The following is a 22,513-nucleotide window of genomic DNA, read 5'->3' as shown; positions in this document are numbered from 1 at the left end:
TTCATTTGATCAAGTCTCTTCTAACCTCCATTATTTATTAGACATGAAGTTAAACTTTGATCCGTGGAGGATTTTCAATTGAAAGGGTTTCTTAATTGTCCACAATTTAATTCTGATAAGGCAAGATTGCTGTTCAACATGGTAACACAAACTAAATTTTTTAAACCACATTTAGTGTGGCTATAAAGTTTACCAACACTAAACAACCCTGTTGGAGTTTAAATATAGCACATGTAAGGTTTTCCGCACTGTGGAAGTCGCCAAGTTTACTGTCGTTTGTGTCAGATAACATGTGAAGACACAGATAAGAGAAATTCCTTCTGAGGAGAGTGTCACCCACAGTCCAAAATTCCTAAAGGGACACTTTCTGAACTTCCAAATGATCCGAATGCTAAGGTGAAAACAAAACAGATTTAGATAAATAGTTATTTCAAGGTATCATAACTGAATTGCAATAAAGTAAGTTAGTAAGTGGTACAAAACAGTAAACCAACGTTATTTAAAAAAATCCCAGATTTTTACAAACAAAAGTCCAAAGACCCACTCTTCAGAAACTGTTTTTGGTATTTTTAACATGTTCTTGTGGCTTTTTTGTCATGATGGAGGACATATATAAAGAAAATTAAGCTTAACGTTGCCTTTCCGAGTAGATCTTTATTCAAATTAATAGAGAATCAGAAGCAATACTGTTGAAAAAAGCTTGTAGGTATGAAGTAGAAGCTGCTACAGAAAACCACAAATCAGTGCAAGAAGGAGCTACCGCAGGTCATTCCTCCCCACAGCCATCAGACTGTACAACACCGTGTTACAGTGACACTCCACGGACCCACGGGTGTTTTTCAGTCACTCATTTATTTATTTTTACAAACTGTTGTAGTCGTTTTTTCAGTTGTTTTTTAGTCTTTAACGGTTGCTTTTGCTGTGTATTTTCACTTATTTATTTTTGTTAAAATTACATTTACTTTTGTCATAGAGTATCTATAATGTTTTTTTATAATGTAATTTATCTATAATGTTGTTCTGAAGGTCACTTTATCCTCTGTGTATGCCACTTCTTTTGCTGTTTGTATTTCTGAATGTCTTTTTTTGCTGCTGAAGATAAGAGAATTTCCCCATTGTGGGATGAATAAAGTTTATCTAATCTAATCTAATCTAATAATGAAAAGATCATTGAGAAAGCTTTTACAATAGATCAAGAGATGATCGGAGTGAGTCTTAAATATGTGATCTAAGCAGACACTTAATAGGAGGAACAAAGCACAAGATCCACTGTAAATTTCTTCCTCATTCCATCCTTCTTGTTAAGGATGACTCCAGCAGCCTCAATTCTTTATTCTGTGGCCGGAAAAACTGAAATAAATCCAGTGAATTCTGGCCTACTTGTATTCCCTAAAAAACATAATTGAACATTAATCTGCAACCAAAAAAATAAAAATGAAATGTTATCCTGATCCCTCTTAAACACAGGTGTCCAGCTCCAGGCCTCAAGGGCCGGTCTCCTACATATTTTCTGACCAACCTGCCATTAAAGCTCTTTATTGGCTAAACACACCTGATCCAGGTGATCAGCAGCAGATGAGGCAGGATTTCTGAAAAACTAGCAGGAGGTCCGCCCTCCAGGCCTGGAGTTTGACACCCCTGCTCTAAAACATTCAAGAACATTTATCCCAAGAAGTGATGAACAAAGATGATCTACCCTGCCCTCTGATCATCGGGATCATAAAGGTCCATCCAAGTCATAGTGTCAGGTTAAGAAGGCTGTCAGAGTATTCTGCCCAGTACTTCATTCATTTCGTAAACAAAGGTGGTAAATCAAGGGCTGCACGGTGGTGCAGTGGTTAGCGCTCTTGCCTCACAGCAAGAAGGCCCCTGGTTCAAGTCCCGGCTAGGGGACATGAAAAAAAACAACATCAATGGGGGACCTTTCTGTGTGGAGTTTGCATGTTCTCCCCGTGCATGCGTGGGTTTTCTCCAGGATCTCCGGCTTCCTCCCACCGTCCAAAAACATGCTTCATTGGCAACTCTAAATTGTCCGTGAGTGTGAGAGTGAATGGCCATGTGATTGAGGATATTCTACCCTGCGACAGACTGGCGACCAGTCCAGGGTATCCCTTGCCTACGCCCAAGTGGCCGGGATAGGCTCCGGCAACCCCATGACCCCGAAAGGGAAAAACGGTCAAGAAGATGAATGAATGAATGAATGAAAAGGTGGTAAATCACCACATTTTCCTTTGAGGCAGTTGATATATTTATAGGAGTCCCCATGGTGTCTTGTTTGATCATTTCTGCATCAGAGTTATTATTTCAACAGACCACAGAATAATATTCTGCTGAACTGCCTTACCAGTTTTATCTCCAGCAGCACTACAGTATAGTTGCCAATATTAATACAATTTTGAACGTTTTACTTGGATCCTTTGTGGTTTCTGCTGCCGGGTCCTGAGGTAACGTAGATGGAGGTAAAAAATTTTCTACTCAGTGACAATGTTGCACTTTTACAAGGACAAAATGGAACAATGGCGGTCAGATACATTCTTATTGGTTGTGAAGCAGTTTGGATGATCTAATACGAGCAATATTTTTGTGTTTTATATGTATATTAGACTCAGCCATTATGCAAAGGCAGACACACACATGCATACAAAAACTAGCTTTATCATCCAGCTGTCAAAACAGCTCTTAGTTGCAGGAAATGTGTGGCTTTGTCAAGCCTTTGTTCTGATGTGACGTGTAAAGCAGCAGTTCTTCCTGCCTTAATAACCACCAGGTACAGCTTACTTTCACATATGACAGCTCAGTCTCCATTGTACTAATGAGAACAGTAGTATAATGGGAAAGCCTGCTATGATAACAAATGACAGATGGAACAACCTGTGTCTGCATGCAATAGGCATAATTACACAAGGTTTGCTTGTTTATGGAGACTTAATGAGGAAAAGGCTTCAGAGTCTGCTGTAATTAATTTTGAAAAGGAACTCCAAAGCTATTGTAAGTCATTATTTAATTATGAGGGGGGCCTGTAATGTGTAGACAAACATTACAAGCCTATTTAAGAGTCATGTCAGATGGTTCATGACTGCCTCTTAAATCTTCCGTCATTTGCATTTGAAGTCCCACAGTTAGTAATAGCAGAGAGAAATTGAAAAATAAAAAGCTGCAAAAATAAAATGAAGAGGACACCCTTGTTAGTGGCTTTTCTGATCCTAGGTGAGTACGCACGTTTTGTTAAAAATATATAAGTCTTAAAACTACAATCTCTGTCTTGGTAAGAATACTTATCCTCAGTTTTAGGAAGCGGGACCGTTGATTCGACGTGCACAACTCGCAGATGTTTGGCACAAATGCTGATCGACATGGAGATGCTATCCATGCCTCAGGATGAAAACTGTACCCTACCGATCTACGTACCATTTATCGAGTACCAAACTCTGTCTGTTGTAAGTACCTTGGTGTCTTTTTTGTTTGAACTCTAAGAACCCATGATGACATCAGTGTAACAGAAAAATATCAGAAATAGGTTCTGTGGTCCTCTTGGTTTGTGGTAAAATACACAAAATTTTATTTTTAAGAAGAAATGCATCTGATTTGTATAAAGTAAAGCATTTTTTGGACTTTGGAACCACACAGACTATTGTATAGTTCCACATTTAGAACCTAACTGGCTCATTACTTTCTTTCATTTGCTCTTTTTTGTGAATCTGGTTCTAATCTGGTTCCATGTTTGCAGAACACAAAGAGTCTGCGCCTAAACAGCCGTCTGAGAGCCATAGTTGTAAGTCGGAAAAAGAACTAAAAACAAACCTGAAAGAAGCTAAAAACCCATTTTAGTGACTGACACACATTTTCACTTTTTGTCTCATAGAAATGGACTGATCCTCAGCTGGCGTGGGACACTTCTGTTTACCCGTATGATGCAGTGATGCTGCCAGTTGATAAAATCTGGACACCAGTGCTTCAAGTCAAGAACGGGTGAGTTACCAGCATGTACTCTTAGTGGTATTTTTACATTTTGTGGACCTCTTGAATTTATGCTATTTCTTAATATGTAGAATATCGACCAACATGAAGCACGACGCCAATGATCTGCTGGTGTACAGCAATGGCACAGTGAATCATGAAGTGCAAATTAATGCAGAGATCAACTGTGAAGTCAATCTGTTCAACTACCCCTTTGCTGGTGATGAATGTCCTGTTGCGATTGAAACATTTTCAAGTGGAGGTAATCTTTGGTCTTGGTTGATACAAATAAACCACATTTAAAAAAAATAGCCTAATCTAAAAAATCTGCCATATTGGATTATTTGCAAAATATATCACTGATTCAGATAATCATACATTTGAATTTGATGGTTTAGCTGTTTTTGTGTTTGTTTTATTTGATCCTAAAAACTATTTTGTTATCTTAATTTTATTACCTCACCACCCAGCGTTTCTACAAAAATGTCTTCAAATTTAGCATTAAGAGCCAATCCTAACTTTTTAAATGTATAATGTACTCATTAATGTATACAGCAAAAACTTTTTGTTTTCATGAAAATTTTATTTTATTCAGAGTGTGTCACAACCTTGATTCTGGATCAAGTCAGATCACTTGATGGATCAACAGGAGACTGGCAGACAACTTATGCACGTCTGAAGAAACAACGTGAAGACCGCAATTTTATTGCTGTAAGTTTATCAACATGCATGAAAGCCACATGTTTGTTTGCTAAAAATAAAATGAAATAAAAAAACATTTCATCCAGCTCCAACAACTTACAGTGCAAATAGATGTAGAGTTTACGAATAACTACTTTATTTTCATGTTGACTTTGTAATTTTCTATTTATAATCACATTTGCTGAATATCTTGAAAGTTTAATCAAAAGTGGACATAAAAATGTATGAATGAGGTTGTAGCTCACCTTAAAAGAAAGCCATAAACTGAATGGAAAGTAGAAGAATGATCAATGTCTTTCCACTATCTTTGTCTTTTCTTCACCAGGTGGGTTTGAAAATCAACTATTCAAGCCCATTAATGACATTATTGTTGCCCACTGTTCTCATCGTCCTGGCTGATTTTGTCAGCTTTGCCCTGCCGCTGCATGGAGGTGGACGCAACGGGTTTAAGGTCACTCTGGTGCTCAGCTTCGTCATGTTCCTCAACCTGCTCAACAGTCAGCTCCCTGGAAATGGGGACTGTAGCCCCATAATACGTGAGTCCCCTGTGAAGAATCAGACCCTTTTCTTTTCCTCATCCCTCCCCATCCAATCATCCTTGTGCGTGCCACAGGAATCCACTTTTGCATTTGCTTGGTCTTGTTGGTGCTGAGCATGCTGGTGTCCATGGTGCTGACTCGTTTGGCCCATGATGGGAGCCTCGCGTTCTTCTCCCCGTCAAAACGCCAGGCACCACAAAACACAAAAGACAATGAGAAGAAGGATGAGGAAGGTGAGCGCACCAAAAGAGTCTAAAATGTAATGAGAAGATAATCTTGGGAGTTCTGAGCTCTCTGTCGCTTCGTTCTCTGCAGAGCTGAAAGCAGACATCCATGTCGTTCTGCCCGATGGCCCAGAAGACGTTCAGATGCTCAGAAAAGTGGTGACGTTCCTTCAACGTCTTGATGACCAGAAGAACCAGAATGAACGTAAACACGCATTTGCTGACAAACTGGACAAAATCTTCTTTTTGTTTTATGTCATTTTGGGGCTAATCTATATGTGTGTTATGCTTGGTATAATGGTAGCTTATAAATGCGAGATTGATCATTTTAATTTCTGGTACTGATACAGCCAAGTTCTTGCTAACCTCTAATTTAGTATACACTGACGCTGACAAAGAAGATGGAACAGATAAGAAACTTAGACTCAAAGATTGTACCTCTAGAATTTCACTAGTTACATTTTCGTTGTCATTAAAAAAGAAAAATAGAAAATAAAGATGGGATTTTCGGCTAGAAGCAGTTCATATTAATGAAATCACTAAGTCAATCTTTCTCTTTAACACACACAATATTTTATGTGTCCTTTTGATGTAGTTGCATCCTTTTATATGGTTCCATTTGCTGCCAGAGCCTAATTTTGCACCAGGAGTTTTCAATCTCGTTAATTAATAGCAAAATAGCAGATGCATGGTATATCAGCTTATAAAAAGGAAAAATGTAAAAATCAAATTTGTACTTGAGGTTTTATGTACAGTTAGATCCCATTTAAGCGACACAATAAATTAAACCCTTTTTGTTTCAACCTGAAATGTTATAAAATATAGAATACCCAAAGGCCAGAATAAGAGATAAACACATTTCTTTGTTAATTATGTCAATGCATATTTTTAAACATTGACATTTATTACTTTATACAGCATTTACACTTATTAAAACCCTTTTGTTTTATCATGCATCTGTTTTATTATAACATATTTTATATACTTTGAAACTTAAAAACCACTGACAAAAACAACAGTTGTGACATTTTTTTGTCGTTCTCTTACAATTTGGCTTTAATCCTTTTTTTTGTTTTGCCACAATGACTTTACAGGTGTTTGTGCATGGATGTGTAAAGAGCTGTCGTGTTTCTTTCGTATTCTATTAATTTCAATGTGATATTTAATTGCACGTGTGTGAGATTTTTAAAATTCTCATTGATTTTATGCATTATGGTTTTATGGTCTTGATCTTTTGTTTGCTGACTCATCGTACTTATTGTAATGTCATGCACCTGCAACTTGGGAAGGGTGCAGGTCACCGATCTGTTTTTTAAATTAGTTTTTTTTTATTCCAAAGTAGCATAGGCAAAAAATAAAAAAAACAAAAATAAATTAATGATCCTGTTTTGTTGCCACAGCAATATGAGAAGAGTAATGACTGAAAACAAAGAACTTATAGATTCTTTATTTACTTATGAATAAAATATAGGCGCCTTCAGTGATCTGTGTGAGAGAAGGAAGGACCCCAAACCTTGATGTTTGCTTGATGCCATCTAGTGGCTAAATCTCTCCGTGCACAAAGACAAGAACACAGAGGTGAACACAGCTGATAAGTAAATATCTGCTCAACATTATTAGTTCATTTGTGTCAGCTCTGTGAATAAAGTTGGCTAGTTTTTCAATTGTTTGGATGTAACAGCTGATTGATAGAAGAATTTTCGGCCAATCACAGATTTCTTTTCCTGTCAATATAACAAATTAAGTTCTACACTTGGCTTGGAATTATTATAACCGTCATTTAGCTTTCTGAATTGATATTTCTATTCATTTTTAATTAAGATACTGTGTTTCACTACACATAAAAACTGAAAATAGACAAGCAAACAGGACTCTCAGGCAGGTTTTTAGGAATTATATCATATCTTTGCTTGGAGTATTGATCAGAACTGATTTGACTGTTATAGTAGTGTGACAATTAACGTGTGCAGAAAAAACAGCAAAGCACCTCAGTATTCATTGAAATTATTAGCAAACTTAATGCATTTTTTAAGAGTCCAGTGAGTGTAGCCACAGAGAGAGAAGGGGAAATAATGTTGAAACATCTGCTTATTTACAACTTTTATTAATTCATTTTTTCTTTAGCAACAAGGTAACTTCAGAGAAGAATCGTAAATACAGTTCTTTTATCTCTTCTTTTGTAAAATCGTGTCAAATCAAGAAATAGTCTGTTGATCTGATTAATGCACCCAAGTGACCCATTTTTTTTAGTTAAAAAAACAAAATATTCAGTAATGGCATCCATACACTTAAAGAAAACAGTGTTTTTCTCCATAATTCACAAAAAAATACTAAACTTTTCTACCCAAAAGCCTTTTAAGACTTAGCCATAAACAGATAAATAAATCCCCACTGACACAAAAGTCCACCTGTGAAGAAGGTAAAGCTTTTTTATTACATATTATAAAATCCCCTAGAATTCTCTGGAAATGAACCGACACCCTCTGGATATTAATGAAGTCAATATATTTGGCACATCCAGCGACGAGCTCCTCACTTTCATTTGGTGTCCCCACACTTGTTTAGCTTTCAGGACCCGCTGCTTTCTTTCATAGCCTTGAATTGAACAAACATGAATTAAACAAAACATTTCTCTACATTTTTCACAAATGTTAGACTGAAATTTGACATACCCGATTAAAGATTTGGGTGCCGATGTAGCTTGTTGCAATGCTTCTTAGATTAGACTTTCCACCGAGTTTGCATTTGACATAACCGTACAGGTTGGCCCATTGTAAAACTAAACCCATGATCACCACGGCCTAGAGTGCGAGAAGAAGTTCAAATGTCAATCACTAGCTTGTTGTAATTCAGAATAAGTTCCTTCTAGCTGATACTTGTGTGCAAAAGCTCAGAACTGACCAGCCACTTGAGGTTCAGGGAAAAGAGGGTGCTGAAGAGAAAAACGACCCAGAAAAGGGGACACACAATGAGTCCCAGCCAGAAGAGCTGCGATTCAGCACCAAACCCACTGTTCCCACCATCTGCCTGTTCAGAGAAGTACACAAGAAAACCTTTCATGTATTCATGTGTCACATTCTATGACAGGGATGTCAAAGCCACAGTTTTCTGTTACATTGCTGTCAGCTGGCCAGAAGGGACTCTGCAGCTATGGTTGCAGGTGTTTCATTTTCCTGAATCTACCCACCAGGATAAAGCTGCATTCACTATTCAGATACTTTCTGGGGTGCATATCATTTTACAAAGAGCTGAAGCTATTTCCTGCCAAAGACACGTTGGATTGTTAGAAGGAAATCTGAAGATCCTGTTTTTCCACAAGTGGAGAACATTTGAGGATTTTTTTTCATCTATAAATAAGCTATTCAAATATAATTTCTCCAGTTCTTTCACAATTCATAACTTTTGATGCCCAAGAACTGAGGCTCACCTTGCGTGACTCAAACATCCAGCGGCTCTTTCCATCTTCATCCACTTGATTCCACCATCGAAGGCCCACAAGCAATCTGCCAGAGACATTCTAAAATCCAAAAAGAACAGCAGTTTGTATACTATGCATTACAGAAAAGTAATTTTGTTGCTTTGTTATGCTTTATTGTTGCAATTGTTGTAAACCTTTAGCTGACAAATACACATGCAGGTAAAAGATTTTCATTGAATTTCCCACTATTACTTCTTTGTGTATTTTATGTCAAGGTTATATATTCCATCAAGTCTGCTACTTTTGAAGTTTATTTTGTTAAGTATAATTAATTATAAGTACAGCAAGTCTGTTATAGATCATGTACTAGTAGTGTAGGAGGTATACCAACTGAATACTTCTTGCATTACATTTTAAGTTTACAAAAATAGTATATAAAAAGTACTTCCAAGTATACTGCCTCCCTTTTAATGGGCCTAATAAACATGTAGTACACTTCAATAGACTACTTTTTACTTAGGATGCATATACAAATTTGTCAGCTATATATCTAAGCAACATGTGAATAAAATTTGTAAATGTTCTACATGCAATTTTGATTCAAACATTATGATTTGATCAGTAAACCTTGACAGTCCAGAAGTCACATGACAGCAGAAGGATGATGGTGACCATACAGGCAATGAAACGGCCGCTGAAGATGTCGCACAGTAGATACGCCACTATGGCACTCGTTCGGAAGAAAAGGTGAAAGAACGACGCTACAGGACGCCTGAAATACAATTAAGTGGCTCATTAATAATTACATTTAGAATGACAGTAGTTAGGGCTGTACATAAATCAGGCAGCCGTTACCTAACAGTAGGCTGACTCTGTTTAAAATTGTCCTCCTCTTCCCCGAAAAGAGGAGAGTACTGCGAGTCCTGAAACCAGAAGCAGAAAAAAAGTCACAACAATGACCAAAAACAACCGACTAATCTCGTAAATTCAGTCATGTATTGGAATTCTACGAGATATAAATTCAAATTAGGACTTGCTGACTTAAATTCAATCAAGTAATAACCTCTTCATTTTTACAAAAACGCAATAAATGGTTGTTCACCTGTTTCTGCATTTTGATGAGGACGGATGCGTTTCCTGGTGACGTGGTTGTAAACAAAAGAATGTGCTAAGGACCCATCACTGGTCTGTTCTTAAACATGCCTGTACTAAAAACAAGTTTACCATTTACAATTTAAATACTGATTTCAAAATTATTTTAAAAATATGCTTTTGAAAATTCAAATTGTAAACATGTATTTTCTTATTTTTTATATAGTTGATTTGCAAAAGTACCTTTATCTTGCAAATGTTTGACGTTTGTCGACATGCCCGACGCAGACGCAGTAAATAATGAACCCCAAATTTATATGCGTATATGGTTTAATAAATTTGTAATTCGAGTTTGATCAAATGATTAATATGTCCGTTTATATATTTGATATTCTACAATTCGTTCTGTAAACATAATTTTTGTTATTACAATGTATCCGTGGTTCTCTTTCGAAAGCATTCTTTCACGATACCGTTTGCGTCCTTTGTCTGCCATTCTACAAAGTTACCACAAGGTGGCACTACTTACCACACTTATTTATTTTTACCAGTTAGTAAGTTAAAGTTGAGTTTGAATCAGTATGTGTGGAACCATTGGATTTACAAACAATAATATAGAACATACGCTTTCTAAATCATAGATATTGCAAGAAAATAATTCAAACTTTTATTTGCATTTTATTTTGAATAGACATAATTAAATTGCACAATATGAGCTATAGGTTATACAGAGTTATTGTGATTAATTCTAAAAAATAAAATTTTGAATGCTTTCATGCAATAACATACTCACACTAAAAAAATAACAAGACTATCAAAAACATAGTAACATTACCGGCTATTTCACATAAAAGATATGCTTATAAATCACTTTATACAAAACAATTGAATGTCCCTAATAGCTGCCCTGAACACATTCAAAGCTACTGTTTTATGAATTCAGAAACACTTCAAATAGACTGGCAACTGAGTGCATTCTGTAAAATATCCCAAAAGGAAGTCCCACGTTCACAATAGCAGCCCACATGTTAAATTTGTAGAATTCCACTTCTGTGTCATGATCGAACTGAGGGCGAGCACCAAAAGCAGGCATGATCCACAGCTGGGAAAGACAGTAAAAAAAATGTTAGTATTTCTGTTTGTTTTAAAACTAAGTTGGTCACAGCAGGAGAAATTTGACTCACAATGATGTTTCCCAGCAGCAAAAACACGCAGACCTCTCTCAACACTCGCCGTTTCCAGAGTAGTTTGTGTTTGTGCTCAGTTGCACTGCTGTAGTTTAGAGTTGCTGGGACAAGATTTGGTTTTGCAGCGCCTTCCCCCCTTTCAAAGGTGCTCGCATTTGTTTTTTCCAACCTGCTATCTTCTGCTCCTTCAAAGCAACTCTCCTCCGATTTTTCATTACTGTTATTGTCCTCTTTTCGCAGTTCCAGTACATATGGATTCTCAACTACAGTGATAGGCTCCTCCACTTCATGGAAGGGCTCTCGATGCAGACCTTCAATGATAAAGAAGTTTTGCAAGCCCAGCTGGAACACCATCAGTACACCCCAGGCCAGGTTGAGCCTGTTCAGGTGTCCTTTGGCTCCGGTGGCAATCGTCGCAATGATGGAGAAGTAGCTGATGATGAACTGCCCCATGGAGGCCCCCACTAGCAGTCCCACATCCAGGCTGCGGGTGGGGTTTTTCTCTGACACGTGCTCCCTGTGATCCACCTTAAAGATGGCACAGCCGATCACAGTGGAAACAGACATCATGGTCACGATGACGATATTCATGATGAAGTGCATCATCACAGCGTGGTCATTAATATCATCATCATCAGACCTGTACGTTTTCATTTCAATCTCATACACAATGAATGTGGCCAAGCCTGCTATCACTAGAAGGATCCCCACGACAGGGCCGATGACGATGTCTTTAAGGGTGAATTTGAAGTTGTGCTTGCTGTGTTCAGACGCTACCCGCCCCACGTTCTTCCACATGACGAAGGACATGGCAGAGGCAAAGAGGCTATACTCGATATTGAAGGGGTAGAGATAGTAATAGGCCTCCTTGAAGACTCCACATGAGGTGTGGCTGCATTTACAGGAGTCGTCTCCATAACCAGCTGCAGGATGACAAGAAAACAGCTTTGTCAGTTGTTGATTCCTCACAGACTGCAACGTTAGGGGCTTCTTCTGCTTCAATCACCTTTGCTGATGTACAAGCTTCTGGCGGATAATTTTGTGACATTGACCTCATAGTCAGGAAGAACTGTTTGGTGAAGGGACTCCTCTGTCACTGCAGCCATCCATAAAGCTAAATTTGTGGAAAGGGTGAGCATCAGCCCACAGCTAAATACCAAAAAGAAAAAATAATCATGTTAAAACTTCTCTGTTTTGAAAAACGACATTTAAAAGCATCTTCAAGCCATTTTTTCCCAATGCTTGGAAATTGCCTGTCATTCAAGTGGCATATGCAAAAAGCCATTTGTTTTTTTTTTTCTTCTTGTAAATTGCATGTGGATTCTAAGAAAATGTTAATTCTAATCAGCAGTGGCTCGATTGGCGGAAGGATGTTGCTGCACCATTATAAGTTTACCATCAATTATCTGGGTAGCGCTCAATTACTCAAGAGATAAATGAAAAAAAAAGGAGGAACACCTACCATGAAATGTTCTTTTGGAGCTGAACGCAGTCTTTCGAGTGGATCCACAAGAAGTATGTCTGCAAGTTGAATCGACAATGATGTTATTGTTCTGCAGCCGGATTAAATGAATCACTCTGGAATTTCTTTTTTTTCTTTTTTTTTTTTTTTTTCTTTCTTAGGGGGGTCTCATTATTACCTGCACGATAACAAAGACAAGTTGTACCACCGGGAAGGCTACTTTAACAGCTGAATCACAGTGAAGGTATCCCACATAACTAGCAATCTTGAAAATGTCCATGATGATACTGAGGATCCCAAACAGCACAAGTCCTCCTAAAAAAAAAAAAAGTTTAATTTTGATAGGAAAAAAAATGAAACTATAATTTTTTTTTTTTTTTTTTAGATTAAAAATTTGTTTACCTCTGAGCCATATGGGTCCAGCGTGCTCATCCTTGTAGATGACAGCATTTTCTGTCCTGCGCATGTAGATGGTGTAGTAGATCATCCAGATGGAGGTGAGGAGGAGGAGGATGATGAGAAAAACTTGCAGATCTGAGGTGCTGATTTTAACATTATTGGAAGCACTGCCACTGACTAAAGCACATCCCAGAATGAGAATGTTCAGACAGATGAATGCAGACAGCATCCATCCCCAGCTCCGACCCCGGTCCCGACCAACTTCAGAGGAGACGTTCAGCTCGGGTTCGCTCGCAGCTCGACCTGCAGCATTTATGTTGTTGGAGAGGTGCGCCTCCTCCATATCTCTGTCTTTGGCTGTCATCTTGCAGGGCTCGCACAGATTGCCGCTAGCCAAACATTCACATGCGTATCCGGGGTTGAAACACATGCCTCCTCTCTCTGGGATCCTTCACAAATGAGTCAGTGCCCTGCACCTGGAACCAGATATGAGATATTTCAGGTTTATCAGCTACACCCGCTCACTGGGTCCTTGTAAAGGCAAATCCCTCTGCTTCATCACCAAAAAAAAAAAAAAAAAAAAGAATTCCACAAGACTTGAGTGATTTTTTTGCATCACAAATCTCCTCCCTCTCTCACAAAAACAATTAGTGACATAAAGATGTGTAAAGCATTCAAAACAGAAACGCTTTTCAATAAAAAATCCAAAAAGCTTGCTAAGTGAAAATTAGAGAAGCAACCCTTTTTTTTAAATGAAAATGAACCAAAAGTTTTGGGACTTCTGTAAGCCTACCTGATGTAGAGAGATCCTGACAGCAGAGGAAGCTGCCAAGGCTTTTATATACTCCCAAAACACAAGTGTTTACGTGCAAAGAGTCATAAATGTCCATCTGTTTTGCAAAACAACATATTATCACCAAACACAGTGTTGAACTCATAATATTGCGTAAAATTCAAAATGCAGTTTCAGGAATATTTTGGTCATGAGTTCCCCAAAAAAACAAGACTTTTTTCTTTTGTTCAAAAACTATTTTTTTTACTATATAGTACATTTTAATTGTGGCTGCCTACTTCAAAAAAAAACACACAATGATGGATTTTCTTTACTTAACAACCCTATAACCACTTTTTTTTAAATCGCCGCCCTTGTCCTAAACAATGTGTGATCTAAATCCTCCATGTTAATGTAATCCACCTGAAACTCCATCTTTTAAATCAATTTGAGGATTGGTGCATGAAAAACCTGATTATTCCCTGTACCTATTGTCATAAAGGTTTGTCTTTGGCACGTTTTCTAAGAACTAGATTTAATGCTATGCCCCATAGGTAGGGCAAATGTTATGCAAGTCATGATTCAGTATTGTGCTTTTGTAATAATGATGACTCGTCTTGAATGTATATTTTACTTTACTGTGAGTTTTTTTTAATTCCACAACAGCAGATGTATCTAAATTATGTGAATTTTATAGACTGAAATGTTAGATCTGATCTGTCAGTCTTATAAACAATATAATTCTCAATAAAGTTATATTAACAGCATTTAAGTGTAGATAATCTTACATATGGAGACTTCACTGCAAACAATTGGATACTCAAAGAGATTTCAAACCTTCTTTTTTTTAGATGTTCAAGATTTTATAGTTTTGAAGCTGTTTTGACTTTCTTTGCACTAAACACCTTTCCAAGCTTTTCTCAAAATCATCACAGTGTAGAAGATTTTTCCTCATTAGGAGTTAGGATCTAGAAATAAGGAATTATCCTTTTGCTCCAAACTCTCGACAACAGAAAAACTTGATTTAAAACTCAAAAAAACTAAAATTTCACTGTAGTGTTTGTTGAAGTTTTAGGGAGGTTCTAACTTCAATAAAGTTAAACTGGTATTCGTTAACAATATTTTGGAAACAAAAAATTTAGATTTGTGTTCCAGGAATAAGTGCTAGTTTTAGATTTTATGAGGATTTATTTTAATAGCCCAACTTGTACTAAAGTCATATTTTAACTTTGTTCGCATTTTGATCTAAAATGAGTCATTTCTACTTATTACACTCGTTTTTTGTGACTTTAATCAAAATAAACTACAATTAAGTTAATAAAAACTCAAACGATATAAACCATTTGCTTAGAACTAGCAAAAAATTACTTATTCTTGCGCTGTAACATTTAATTTTAGGTAATTCTATCTGACAATTAGCTTTCTGAGCTCATTTTTTTTACTTTTTGAGTGCTTTTGTGAAACTCCTTGTTTCTACAGTATAAAATCTTGTTAAGTAACTTTTCTTTGCTGCATGGACAGATAATTTTACTACTTACTAGTGATTTTCTTTTCTTAAAATTCTTTTTTCTTACATTCAGGCTTCCTCTTATTGCAGTGTTAGTGCATTCATTCATGCATGGAATCAGACAACAAAGCTTTGAGTGAATGAAAGCCATAACTCAGTTTATGGAGGTCCTCCATGACCTTCTGTAATGTTTTTTTTTTCTGGATTGTTGTGGCCTCTCTACTGCGTATACCCTGCCTCGGCCATGGGGAGCACTGTTTTCCCTGCGCCTTGGGGCGCCGCTGCGTCCCTGGAAACCACCGACGCGCTCCACTTGGCGGAGCTCCACCAGGCAGACATGGCTCCCTCTTTGTGAAGCAGCGGGGACGAATCCTCAGCTGCCGGCGTGCTGTCATGCCTGTATGACGGCTACCATGGTGGTGGTGCTGAGGAGACGACATGGAGTCGCGCAGAGGGGATTGATTCTGCACCATGAATGACAAATACCACAGGGCGGCCCGGGATGGCTACCTGGACCTGTTGAAGGAGGCGACCAGGAAGGATCTCAACGCACCGGACGAGGATGGAATGACGCCGACGTTATGGGCCGCTTACCACGGCAATCTGGAGGCTTTGCGGCTCATTGTGGCCAGGGGGTGGGTATGGATGGAGAAGAAGACGCAGAGTCAGAGATTCCTCCAAAATACTCCCACGATTTTGTTCTTCACAAACTACAAAGGGTTAATTTTTATGAAGTTGCATTTTTTAAATATATCTTTGGCAGCCAAGTTGCAATTATAAAATCTCAAATGCCTCAATATAAATGTGTTCTTTACTCCAATTTTAGTGATATGCATTATAATGGATCCAACAATAGATCAAATTTGAATTGCTTAATCCACCCAAAGGCCCTTTTTAGCCGGAGAGACTTTTAAAGTTGCAGCTTTTATTTTCCAAAGCACTTGAAGGAGGAGCTCTGATTCTAAACCCAACTCATAAAAAACAACTTTTTTAAAAGACAGTCCGAGTAACCCTAACCCTAACCCTATCACAATTTGGAGCGTGCATGCTTTGATTGCTGAAACGGAATTTTTTTTCTTTCCCCCTGCTGCACCATTGAGCACAACGGCACTGTTGAAGGTCAAATGTCACGTTTTGTCTGGCATGAAAAGCACATGTGTCTCCCTTCTCAGAAAAGAGACTCCACAGACAGGCGTCTCTCACACGTCAAACATGAGCGATCAGAGGGCTTTTGTCAGCTCAGTTAATCAGTTTTGGGCACTAATTTATTATCTTTGTAAATGAAATATTAACCAAAGATATTAGACAGTTATGTGGAGACATTCTCATATCCGTTTGGCTCAGTTCGGAAAAATAAAAATAGCTTTCTAAAAAGCTGGATCTCAAAAAATGAAGATGTTTCCCAGGAAATTAAGGTACACACAGCTGCAGTGTCATAAAGGAGCCATAGTATTCCTGTATCATCAGACACAAAGATTGCATGTACTCCTAAAATTAAACATGAAGAGCTAACATGTCATGAGATTTGATATGATAAAGACTTAGCATTACAAGTTCATGGGAAAGTTACCTTGCTTTTCTATATTTGGCATGTTAATCCCATCAGGCTACCTACAGTAACCTAAAACTGTCAAGGGGATGGGAAAATAACGAGCTCATAATGTGAAAACGAGCAGAGAAGTAATAGGGAATTGCTGCGCTCAGCTTTTTATTGCAGACATAAATATAAATGAACAATGACAGACAATGCCATCAACATACGATGACCTTTTACCACCCTGTGTAATCTTAGCTCAGAGGGTAGTAAATGTGACTCTTTAAATCTTCAAAACTCTGTCCTCTGCTCCTTCACATGTCTGCTCTGTGCTTATGATGGAATTTTCTCGTTTGATTTTTGTTGTACTGTTGCTGTTTGGTCTCTAAATTCACTTTGCTGAAATCAGAGTGGAGCTTAGGTAATCGCGGATCTAGCGCATGTTCCTTAAGAAAACCTTGTTGTGCCGCCATCAATAATACATGTGGCTGCGTGGACATAGTTTCGCGTCCTTTGCTCTAAATATTTTAGGCCTAGATGTGGCTGCAAGGGAGGATGGGAGCTTTTGGTCAGCTTTTGAGACAAATAATAAATTCCAATAAAAAACTTTAAATTGGAAAAAAAAGCAAATTGATTTTTGAAACTTCTTATTAAATTTATGTCACTAAAGTTTAGTTTGGTTGCCACAAAGTAAAGTGCAGTTCATAAGTAAATCATTTTAAAAAAATATATTTTTTAAATATAAAAATGTTTGTATTTTATTAATAAAAAAAAACATGTCAATTAATTTTAATTTTATAATTATTTTGGAAAAAGGAAATAGATAGAACCCCAAAAAGGATTTCACTGACACATCTTTCAACAAGGTGTGCAACTCTTTGTTCTGACTCGAGGAATTCTGTGTAACAATTGTGCTTTCTGAGCCAGCCATGTCGTTCGTGGCCTCCCTTGAAACAGGATACATGCAGCAAAGCACTGGTGCAGCCAATCCTGTGGTCATATTACAGACCCGAAACAGTGCGACACTCATAGGGGTAACCCACAGGTCGTAGGCTGGTCTGTAGGGGAGAGTGTTTGGTGTAACACTAATAATGGCAACGCATGATTTTGAGCTAGGTGTCTGTTTAACCCTATTGTCAAAATGTCCAAAATGTTATTGTCCAAAGTCTCTGATATAGATATAGACTTTGAACTATTACATAATATCTAAATATTACCTTGTATATGCTTAGTCATGAGTGACTCATCTCTTTGGAGAGGTTAAAGATGCAAATATTTCTGCGCTGAAATCTTTTCTAATACATTTTATTCTTACAGAGGAAACCCAGACAAGTGTGACATATGGGGCAACACACCACTTCACCTCGCTGCAGCCAATGGTCACCTCAACTGCCTTTTCTTCCTGGTGTCTTTTGGGGCCAACATATGGTGCCTGGACAATGACTATCACACACCTCTGGACATGGCAGCCATGAAGAATCACATGGATTGCGTACGCTACCTGGATTCCATTGCTGCTAAGCAGACAGGTCTTAATCCCAAATTGGTTGGCAAGCTTAAGGACCGCGCTTTCCGTGAAGCTGAAAGGCGAATCAAAGAGTGCGTGAAGATGCAAAAGAAGCACCGAAAGCACATGGAAAGGAAGTTCCAAAAAGAGTCGTCTGAAGCCTCTGCATCAGACGCCATGAGTTTCTCCAGTTACACTAGCAGCACTTTTAGCCAGAAGCTACGCAACTTCCACACAACCACTGTCAGTGTGCCATATTCTCAGGTTAGGACTTTATGGTTTGACTAACAAGCTAAATGTTGAAATAATTATTGGTTAGTCAGATTGTGTCATAGATAAACCTATGTTAGAGAGCACTTCACCAATGCAAGTCTTTCTTTTTGTCATCTTAGGCGACTCTTCATGCCACAAACCGAGGGAAAACAAAGATCCAGAAGAAGCTAGAGAGGAGGAAACAGGGCGACAGCACTTTCAAAATCTACGAAGATGGGAGAAAGAGTGTGCGCTCCCTTTCAGGACTTCAGCTGGGTAACGATGTCATGTTTGTCAAACAAGGGACTTATGTCAACCCAAAGGATCGTGGTCGTCGCAATGTTTTCGACATGTTCCCAAGAGACAACGATGATGCCATTTCTCGTGCCATTAGTGAGCCGGATCTCCACGGGCCAGATGTGGACTATTCCGAGATCAGCACTGACTCTGGACATGATTCCCTCTTCAACAGACCTGGTCTGGGCACTATGGTTTTCAGGAGGAACTATGTGAGCGGGGGAATGTTTGACCTCGGTGGTGGAGATGGAGCCAGTGTGGCCCGGACAGGCAATAATGTTCGTTTACGCAGTCGACTGCAGCCATACCCTAGTTTGGATGAAGACAGCATTGGCAGCGCGCACAGCCTGCAGGAGAGGAACATGGAGGAACTACCCTGGGAGGATGTCGATTTAGGACTGGATGATGATGATGAACTCAAGACAAATCCTTTGGAGGTTTTTCTTGCCACACAAAGCATGAGCGAGTTTTATTCCATATTCAAGAGGGAAAAGATTGACCTACCAGCTCTGCTGCTGTGCTCTGACCATGACCTCAAGAGTATCCATATACCTTTAGGACCAAGGAAAAAGATCCTAGATGCCTGTAGAATACGAATGGAGACCATAGAAGACCCTGACTGCATTGAGGATACAGAATTGTAAGTGATGGGGATTTGTAGGAATTCTTCAAAGTGGATTGTGAAATAAACGTGTGTATGTTCCGGTTATACCAGGATTTTAACAATGTTATAAAGAAGAAAGTGCTAATAAATAGGAACCTTGATTTACAATACTTTAGCAAGAACTATTTGTTGGCAAGGCTTTCTTTGTGATTTTGAAATAGTTAGATGTCTCAAATTTAAAAAAAAAGTGGAATTGCTGTTATGGTCAGAATATAATAAGATAAATTAAACTGTTATTTCATTTCATTTATATTCCATCAACAATGACTTAAACATGGTCTTGTGTCCAAATCCCTTCACTACTCACTACATAGTGCACTATATAGCACATTCGCCATTTTGTAGTGCTGTCCAAATAAATCAAGAAATTTCCCTGAAGTCTCTGCAACTCATCAGTGTGCTTTGCGACTGTAGACCACAATGCATTGCAGAACACAGTGGGTTCAGAAGTTGTCTTCGTAAAATGTTCGTATTTATTAGGTTTTTTTACTTCTTAAAATCAGTGACATCATATTTGGCGTTAAAAAAAAAGTAGTGAGCGTCCGAATAGCTTTTAAAATCTAGGGCACTAGATAGTCCTGTACTCCTTCCTTCCTCTTTCAGCTTCTCCCATCAGGGGTTGCCACAGCGAACAAGTCGCATGGTAAACTTGGCAATGTTTTACGCCGGATGCCCTTCCTGATGCAACCTTCTCAAACCGGGCTTGGGACTGGCACAGAGGTAGAGAAGGGAACAGGGAGCAGCCCGGAGTCGAACTCTGGTTACACGGACGGAAGGCGCCGCAAACCAGCACGAGCTAAACCGGCTCCCAGATAGTCCCGTACTGTTTACACTTAATATTTGGGGAGTAGGGAGGAAATTTGGACATAGCCTAAATCTTAAAGCTGACTTTATCATTTAACTGCAAACTCACTGCATTGATTCAGATGCTTCTTAATTAAAATATAATGTATTTATTTACAGGGTGTTTTGGTTTTTTAGTAAATATGTTTTTAGGTGCTAACTAAAGTACCATCTATGATCAATACTAGCCAAAATTGGAAAAATGTTTGTCTTGTCCTTAAGTGATTTTAAAAGATCCGTTTTAGCCTTTAATTTTCCTCTTAAAATGTGAATTCCTTTCACATCTATAAAAGCGATTTTTGTAGGTTTTCCCAAATGCATGTGTTAAACATGTTCGTACTGGTCTACACATTTTGTTTGTGACACGACAGGCTGGATGACAAGCGTGCATGTTTTTGTGTTTGCTCTGCAGATGACAAAAGTTGCAGTTGGGTAGCCTGCTGCGATCTCATCCACATCTCAATGGTCAGTGGAGCGTTTGGACATGCAAGCAGGAAGGACTTTTACATTTTGTACTTCTATGACAAAAAAAAAAGAACAACTAAAAAGCCCCTGTCACAACCAATATGTCAAATAAGAAAAAAATAATGGTGGCATAAATGGTTAACATGATTCTTTTTCAGTGCTTTTTTGGTTCAGGAAACTCACCGGAAATTAACTCTCCCAACTGGTTGAACGGTTGGATCCGCTGCATTGAGCAATTTCACAAACTGAAAGATAATTATCGGATGGCAGCGCTGTGCTGTGTTCTTGAATGCCTCACAGTGTAACCAACAGAGAGCTTATTGTGGGCTTCGTCTCCTGGAATATGTTTTCCCCTAAGGGGTAAATCTAGAACTTTCACGTGCCTGCATCGCCTGTGCATTGCTTAAAACAACACTATTAAAAACGTATTAAACTCAAAAAGAATAAAACTTAAATATAACTTTTAAAACTAGTTTTAATGTCTTTTATTAAAATGAATGATTAATCTTTAAAGTATGTTTACATTTAGGGGGCTGTGTTAATATGGCTCACTAATCTTAAAAGGCCAATAATATCTTGAAAATTTATGATGTGTAAAATATATTTAAGCCACTTTCTATAGCATCAAGGTTGCACGAATGTTAGTTTAGGCCTCCTATTAGCACAATAACCAACAATATTTACCTAAAGTGGTCTTTTTATGACGTACAACTTCTTGTTAACCATTATTATTATTTGTTTTCACAACTTTTCTTTTTCTAAAGTTTTCCTACAGTTCCCAGTATATTTTGTTTTCTGTAAATAAACAACAAATGGATCCAAAGGTGTTTATTGCTTGTGTTGTAATGTTTTAACACAACAGCAGTTACAGCTAAAGGGTCTCCCCACACAAACGGATATTTCAATATTTATGATTTTCTTTATTTATATAGGCTACATTCTTCTTGTTTTCAGTAAGTTTCTTTCTTTTTTTCAGTCAAATGTACTATTGGAGAAACCCCGAGATTCAACTTTTTTTGCACAGTCTGTCTTAAATAGATGATTTTATGATTTATATACACAGTGACAAAATTAAGATGGTTGCCAGTGTGCTGATTGAGCTGAAATCTAATTTGCTGTTTAGAGTCTTGTTTGAATGTCCAGACCTCTAATAAAAGACATGGAACTGCAAATGAAAATACCTACCCATGTGTTTTTCAATAATTTCCTACATGCATAGCCTGCAGACATGTTAGCATGTGGCAACAGATGTTACCAGATGTTAATTGAGCTAAACTGATAAAATACAGTTTCCTTTCTGTTCAATTTCTCACTGCATAGTTTTGCCTGCTGTTCTAAAGTCAGTGAGGGTGGATGGATGGTGTAGAGCAACCATAGAGGGTCAAACATGTGTTTGTTTTTTGGGTCATTGTGGCTTTAAAAAAGGAAAAATGTAGAAGAATCCTTATTGTGATAGTTATTTATCCTTTTAGATGAATTAGGGTGTAGGAGGTAAGTTAAATGAGCAGAATTTAAACACAACAGTCTGACAATACAGCCACAGAGCTGGGGGATCATGAAGCATCATGTTTTGCATGGAGCAGCAGCAAAGCACTGAAATCTTCCTGACCTGTCAGGCGTCATAAATGCCACATCAGATTCTCAAAAGCTGAATTCCAGAGTCATCGCATGGTGGATCCATGCATGATGTTG

The 22,513-nt window shown here is 38.1% G+C and overlaps 4 protein-coding genes across 6 annotated transcripts; 2 read left to right on the top strand and 2 right to left on the bottom strand.

The window, feature by feature from the left end:
* The first annotated feature begins 3,075 nt into the window (after window positions 1-3,075).
* LOC101171581 (ligand-gated cation channel ZACN-like) lies at window positions 3,076-6,800 on the top strand. Its single transcript, XM_078950915.1, has 9 exons — window positions 3,076-3,207; window positions 3,286-3,437; window positions 3,728-3,772; window positions 3,863-3,969; window positions 4,050-4,219; window positions 4,553-4,668; window positions 4,985-5,195; window positions 5,273-5,431; window positions 5,514-6,800. The coding sequence occupies exons 1-9, from the start codon at window positions 3,168-3,170 to the stop codon at window positions 5,765-5,767; spliced, it is 1,254 nt and encodes a 417-aa protein (XP_078807041.1). The 5' UTR covers window positions 3,076-3,167; the 3' UTR covers window positions 5,768-6,800.
* A 707-nt stretch (window positions 6,801-7,507) lies between these two features.
* Window positions 7,508-10,048, bottom strand: LOC101169291 (Golgi apparatus membrane protein TVP23 homolog B). The gene is made up of 7 exons (XM_004071403.5): window positions 9,943-10,048; window positions 9,696-9,763; window positions 9,468-9,612; window positions 8,850-8,939; window positions 8,324-8,449; window positions 8,095-8,223; window positions 7,508-8,017 (listed from the first exon to the last, which is right to left on the bottom strand). Exons 1-7 carry the CDS (start codon window positions 9,952-9,954, stop codon window positions 7,991-7,993), a joined length of 597 nt encoding a protein of 198 aa, XP_004071451.1. The 5' UTR covers window positions 9,955-10,048; the 3' UTR covers window positions 7,508-7,990.
* Window positions 10,049-10,590: 542 nt separating this feature from the next.
* Window positions 10,591-13,545, bottom strand: otop2 (otopetrin 2). 2 transcript variants are annotated; one of them, XM_023957527.2, is made up of 6 exons: window positions 12,984-13,545; window positions 12,760-12,896; window positions 12,582-12,640; window positions 12,126-12,268; window positions 11,117-12,042; window positions 10,591-11,034 (listed from the first exon to the last, which is right to left on the bottom strand). In XM_023957527.2, exons 1-6 carry the CDS (start codon window positions 13,408-13,410, stop codon window positions 10,864-10,866), a joined length of 1,863 nt encoding a protein of 620 aa, XP_023813295.1. In that variant the 5' UTR covers window positions 13,411-13,545; the 3' UTR covers window positions 10,591-10,863. The 2 variants fall into 2 exon arrangements, with proteins under 2 accessions (XP_023813295.1, XP_078807040.1); XM_078950914.1 differs by having other exon boundaries at window positions 12,760-13,545.
* A 1,991-nt stretch (window positions 13,546-15,536) lies between these two features.
* ush1ga (Usher syndrome 1Ga (autosomal recessive)) lies at window positions 15,537-21,999 on the top strand. Of its 2 annotated transcripts, XM_011478142.4 has the most exons (4): window positions 15,537-15,894; window positions 18,111-18,564; window positions 18,693-19,489; window positions 20,769-21,999. In XM_011478142.4, exons 1-4 carry the CDS (start codon window positions 15,731-15,733, stop codon window positions 20,770-20,772), a joined length of 1,419 nt encoding a protein of 472 aa, XP_011476444.1. In that variant the 5' UTR covers window positions 15,537-15,730; the 3' UTR covers window positions 20,773-21,999. The 2 variants fall into 2 exon arrangements, with proteins under 2 accessions (XP_011476444.1, XP_004071452.1); XM_004071404.5 differs by lacking the exon at window positions 20,769-21,999 and having other exon boundaries at window positions 18,693-19,759.
* The last annotated feature ends 514 nt before the right edge of the window (window positions 22,000-22,513 follow it).

Source organism: Oryzias latipes, chromosome 8 (genome assembly GCF_053564925.1).
Source record: "Oryzias latipes strain Hd-rR chromosome 8, Olatipes_Hd-rR_3.1".
NCBI lineage: Eukaryota > Metazoa > Chordata > Actinopteri > Beloniformes > Adrianichthyidae > Oryzias > Oryzias latipes.
The sequence above is the reverse complement of the archived record's forward strand: the minus strand, read 5'-3'. Positions and strand labels throughout refer to the sequence as shown.

Bases quoted from the DNA above. Each gene is read 5' to 3' on its own strand.
- otop2 (XM_078950914.1), bottom strand. From the start codon at position 13,410: ATGTGTTTCAACCCCGGATACGCATGTGAATGTTTGGCTAGCGGCAAT. The intron at 12,641-12,759 runs GTAATAATGAGA...TTCAACTTGCAG, and splicing joins TTGTCTTTGTTATCGTGCAG to ACATACTTCTTGTGGATCCA. The intron at 11,035-11,116 runs GTGAGTCAAATT...TGTCTTTCCCAG, and splicing joins TGCTGCTGGGAAACATCATT to CTGTGGATCATGCCTGCTTT.
- ush1ga (XM_011478142.4), top strand. From the start codon at position 15,731: ATGAATGACAAATACCACAGGGCGGCCCGGGATGGCTACCTGGACCTG. The intron at 15,895-18,110 runs GTGGGTATGGAT...TTATTCTTACAG, and splicing joins CGGCTCATTGTGGCCAGGGG to AGGAAACCCAGACAAGTGTG. The intron at 18,565-18,692 runs GTTAGGACTTTA...TTGTCATCTTAG, and splicing joins TCAGTGTGCCATATTCTCAG to GCGACTCTTCATGCCACAAA.
- LOC101171581 (XM_078950915.1), top strand. From the start codon at position 3,168: ATGAAGAGGACACCCTTGTTAGTGGCTTTTCTGATCCTAG. The intron at 4,669-4,984 runs GTAAGTTTATCA...TTTCTTCACCAG, and splicing joins AAGACCGCAATTTTATTGCT to GTGGGTTTGAAAATCAACTA. The intron at 5,196-5,272 runs GTGAGTCCCCTG...TGCGTGCCACAG, and splicing joins GGACTGTAGCCCCATAATAC to GAATCCACTTTTGCATTTGC.
- LOC101169291 (XM_004071403.5), bottom strand. The intron at 8,940-9,467 runs GTTTACTGATCA...TTTGGATTTTAG, and splicing joins GTGACTTCTGGACTGTCAAG to AATGTCTCTGGCAGATTGCT. The intron at 8,018-8,094 runs GTATGTCAAATT...GTTCAATTCAAG, and splicing joins GCACCCAAATCTTTAATCGG to GCTATGAAAGAAAGCAGCGG.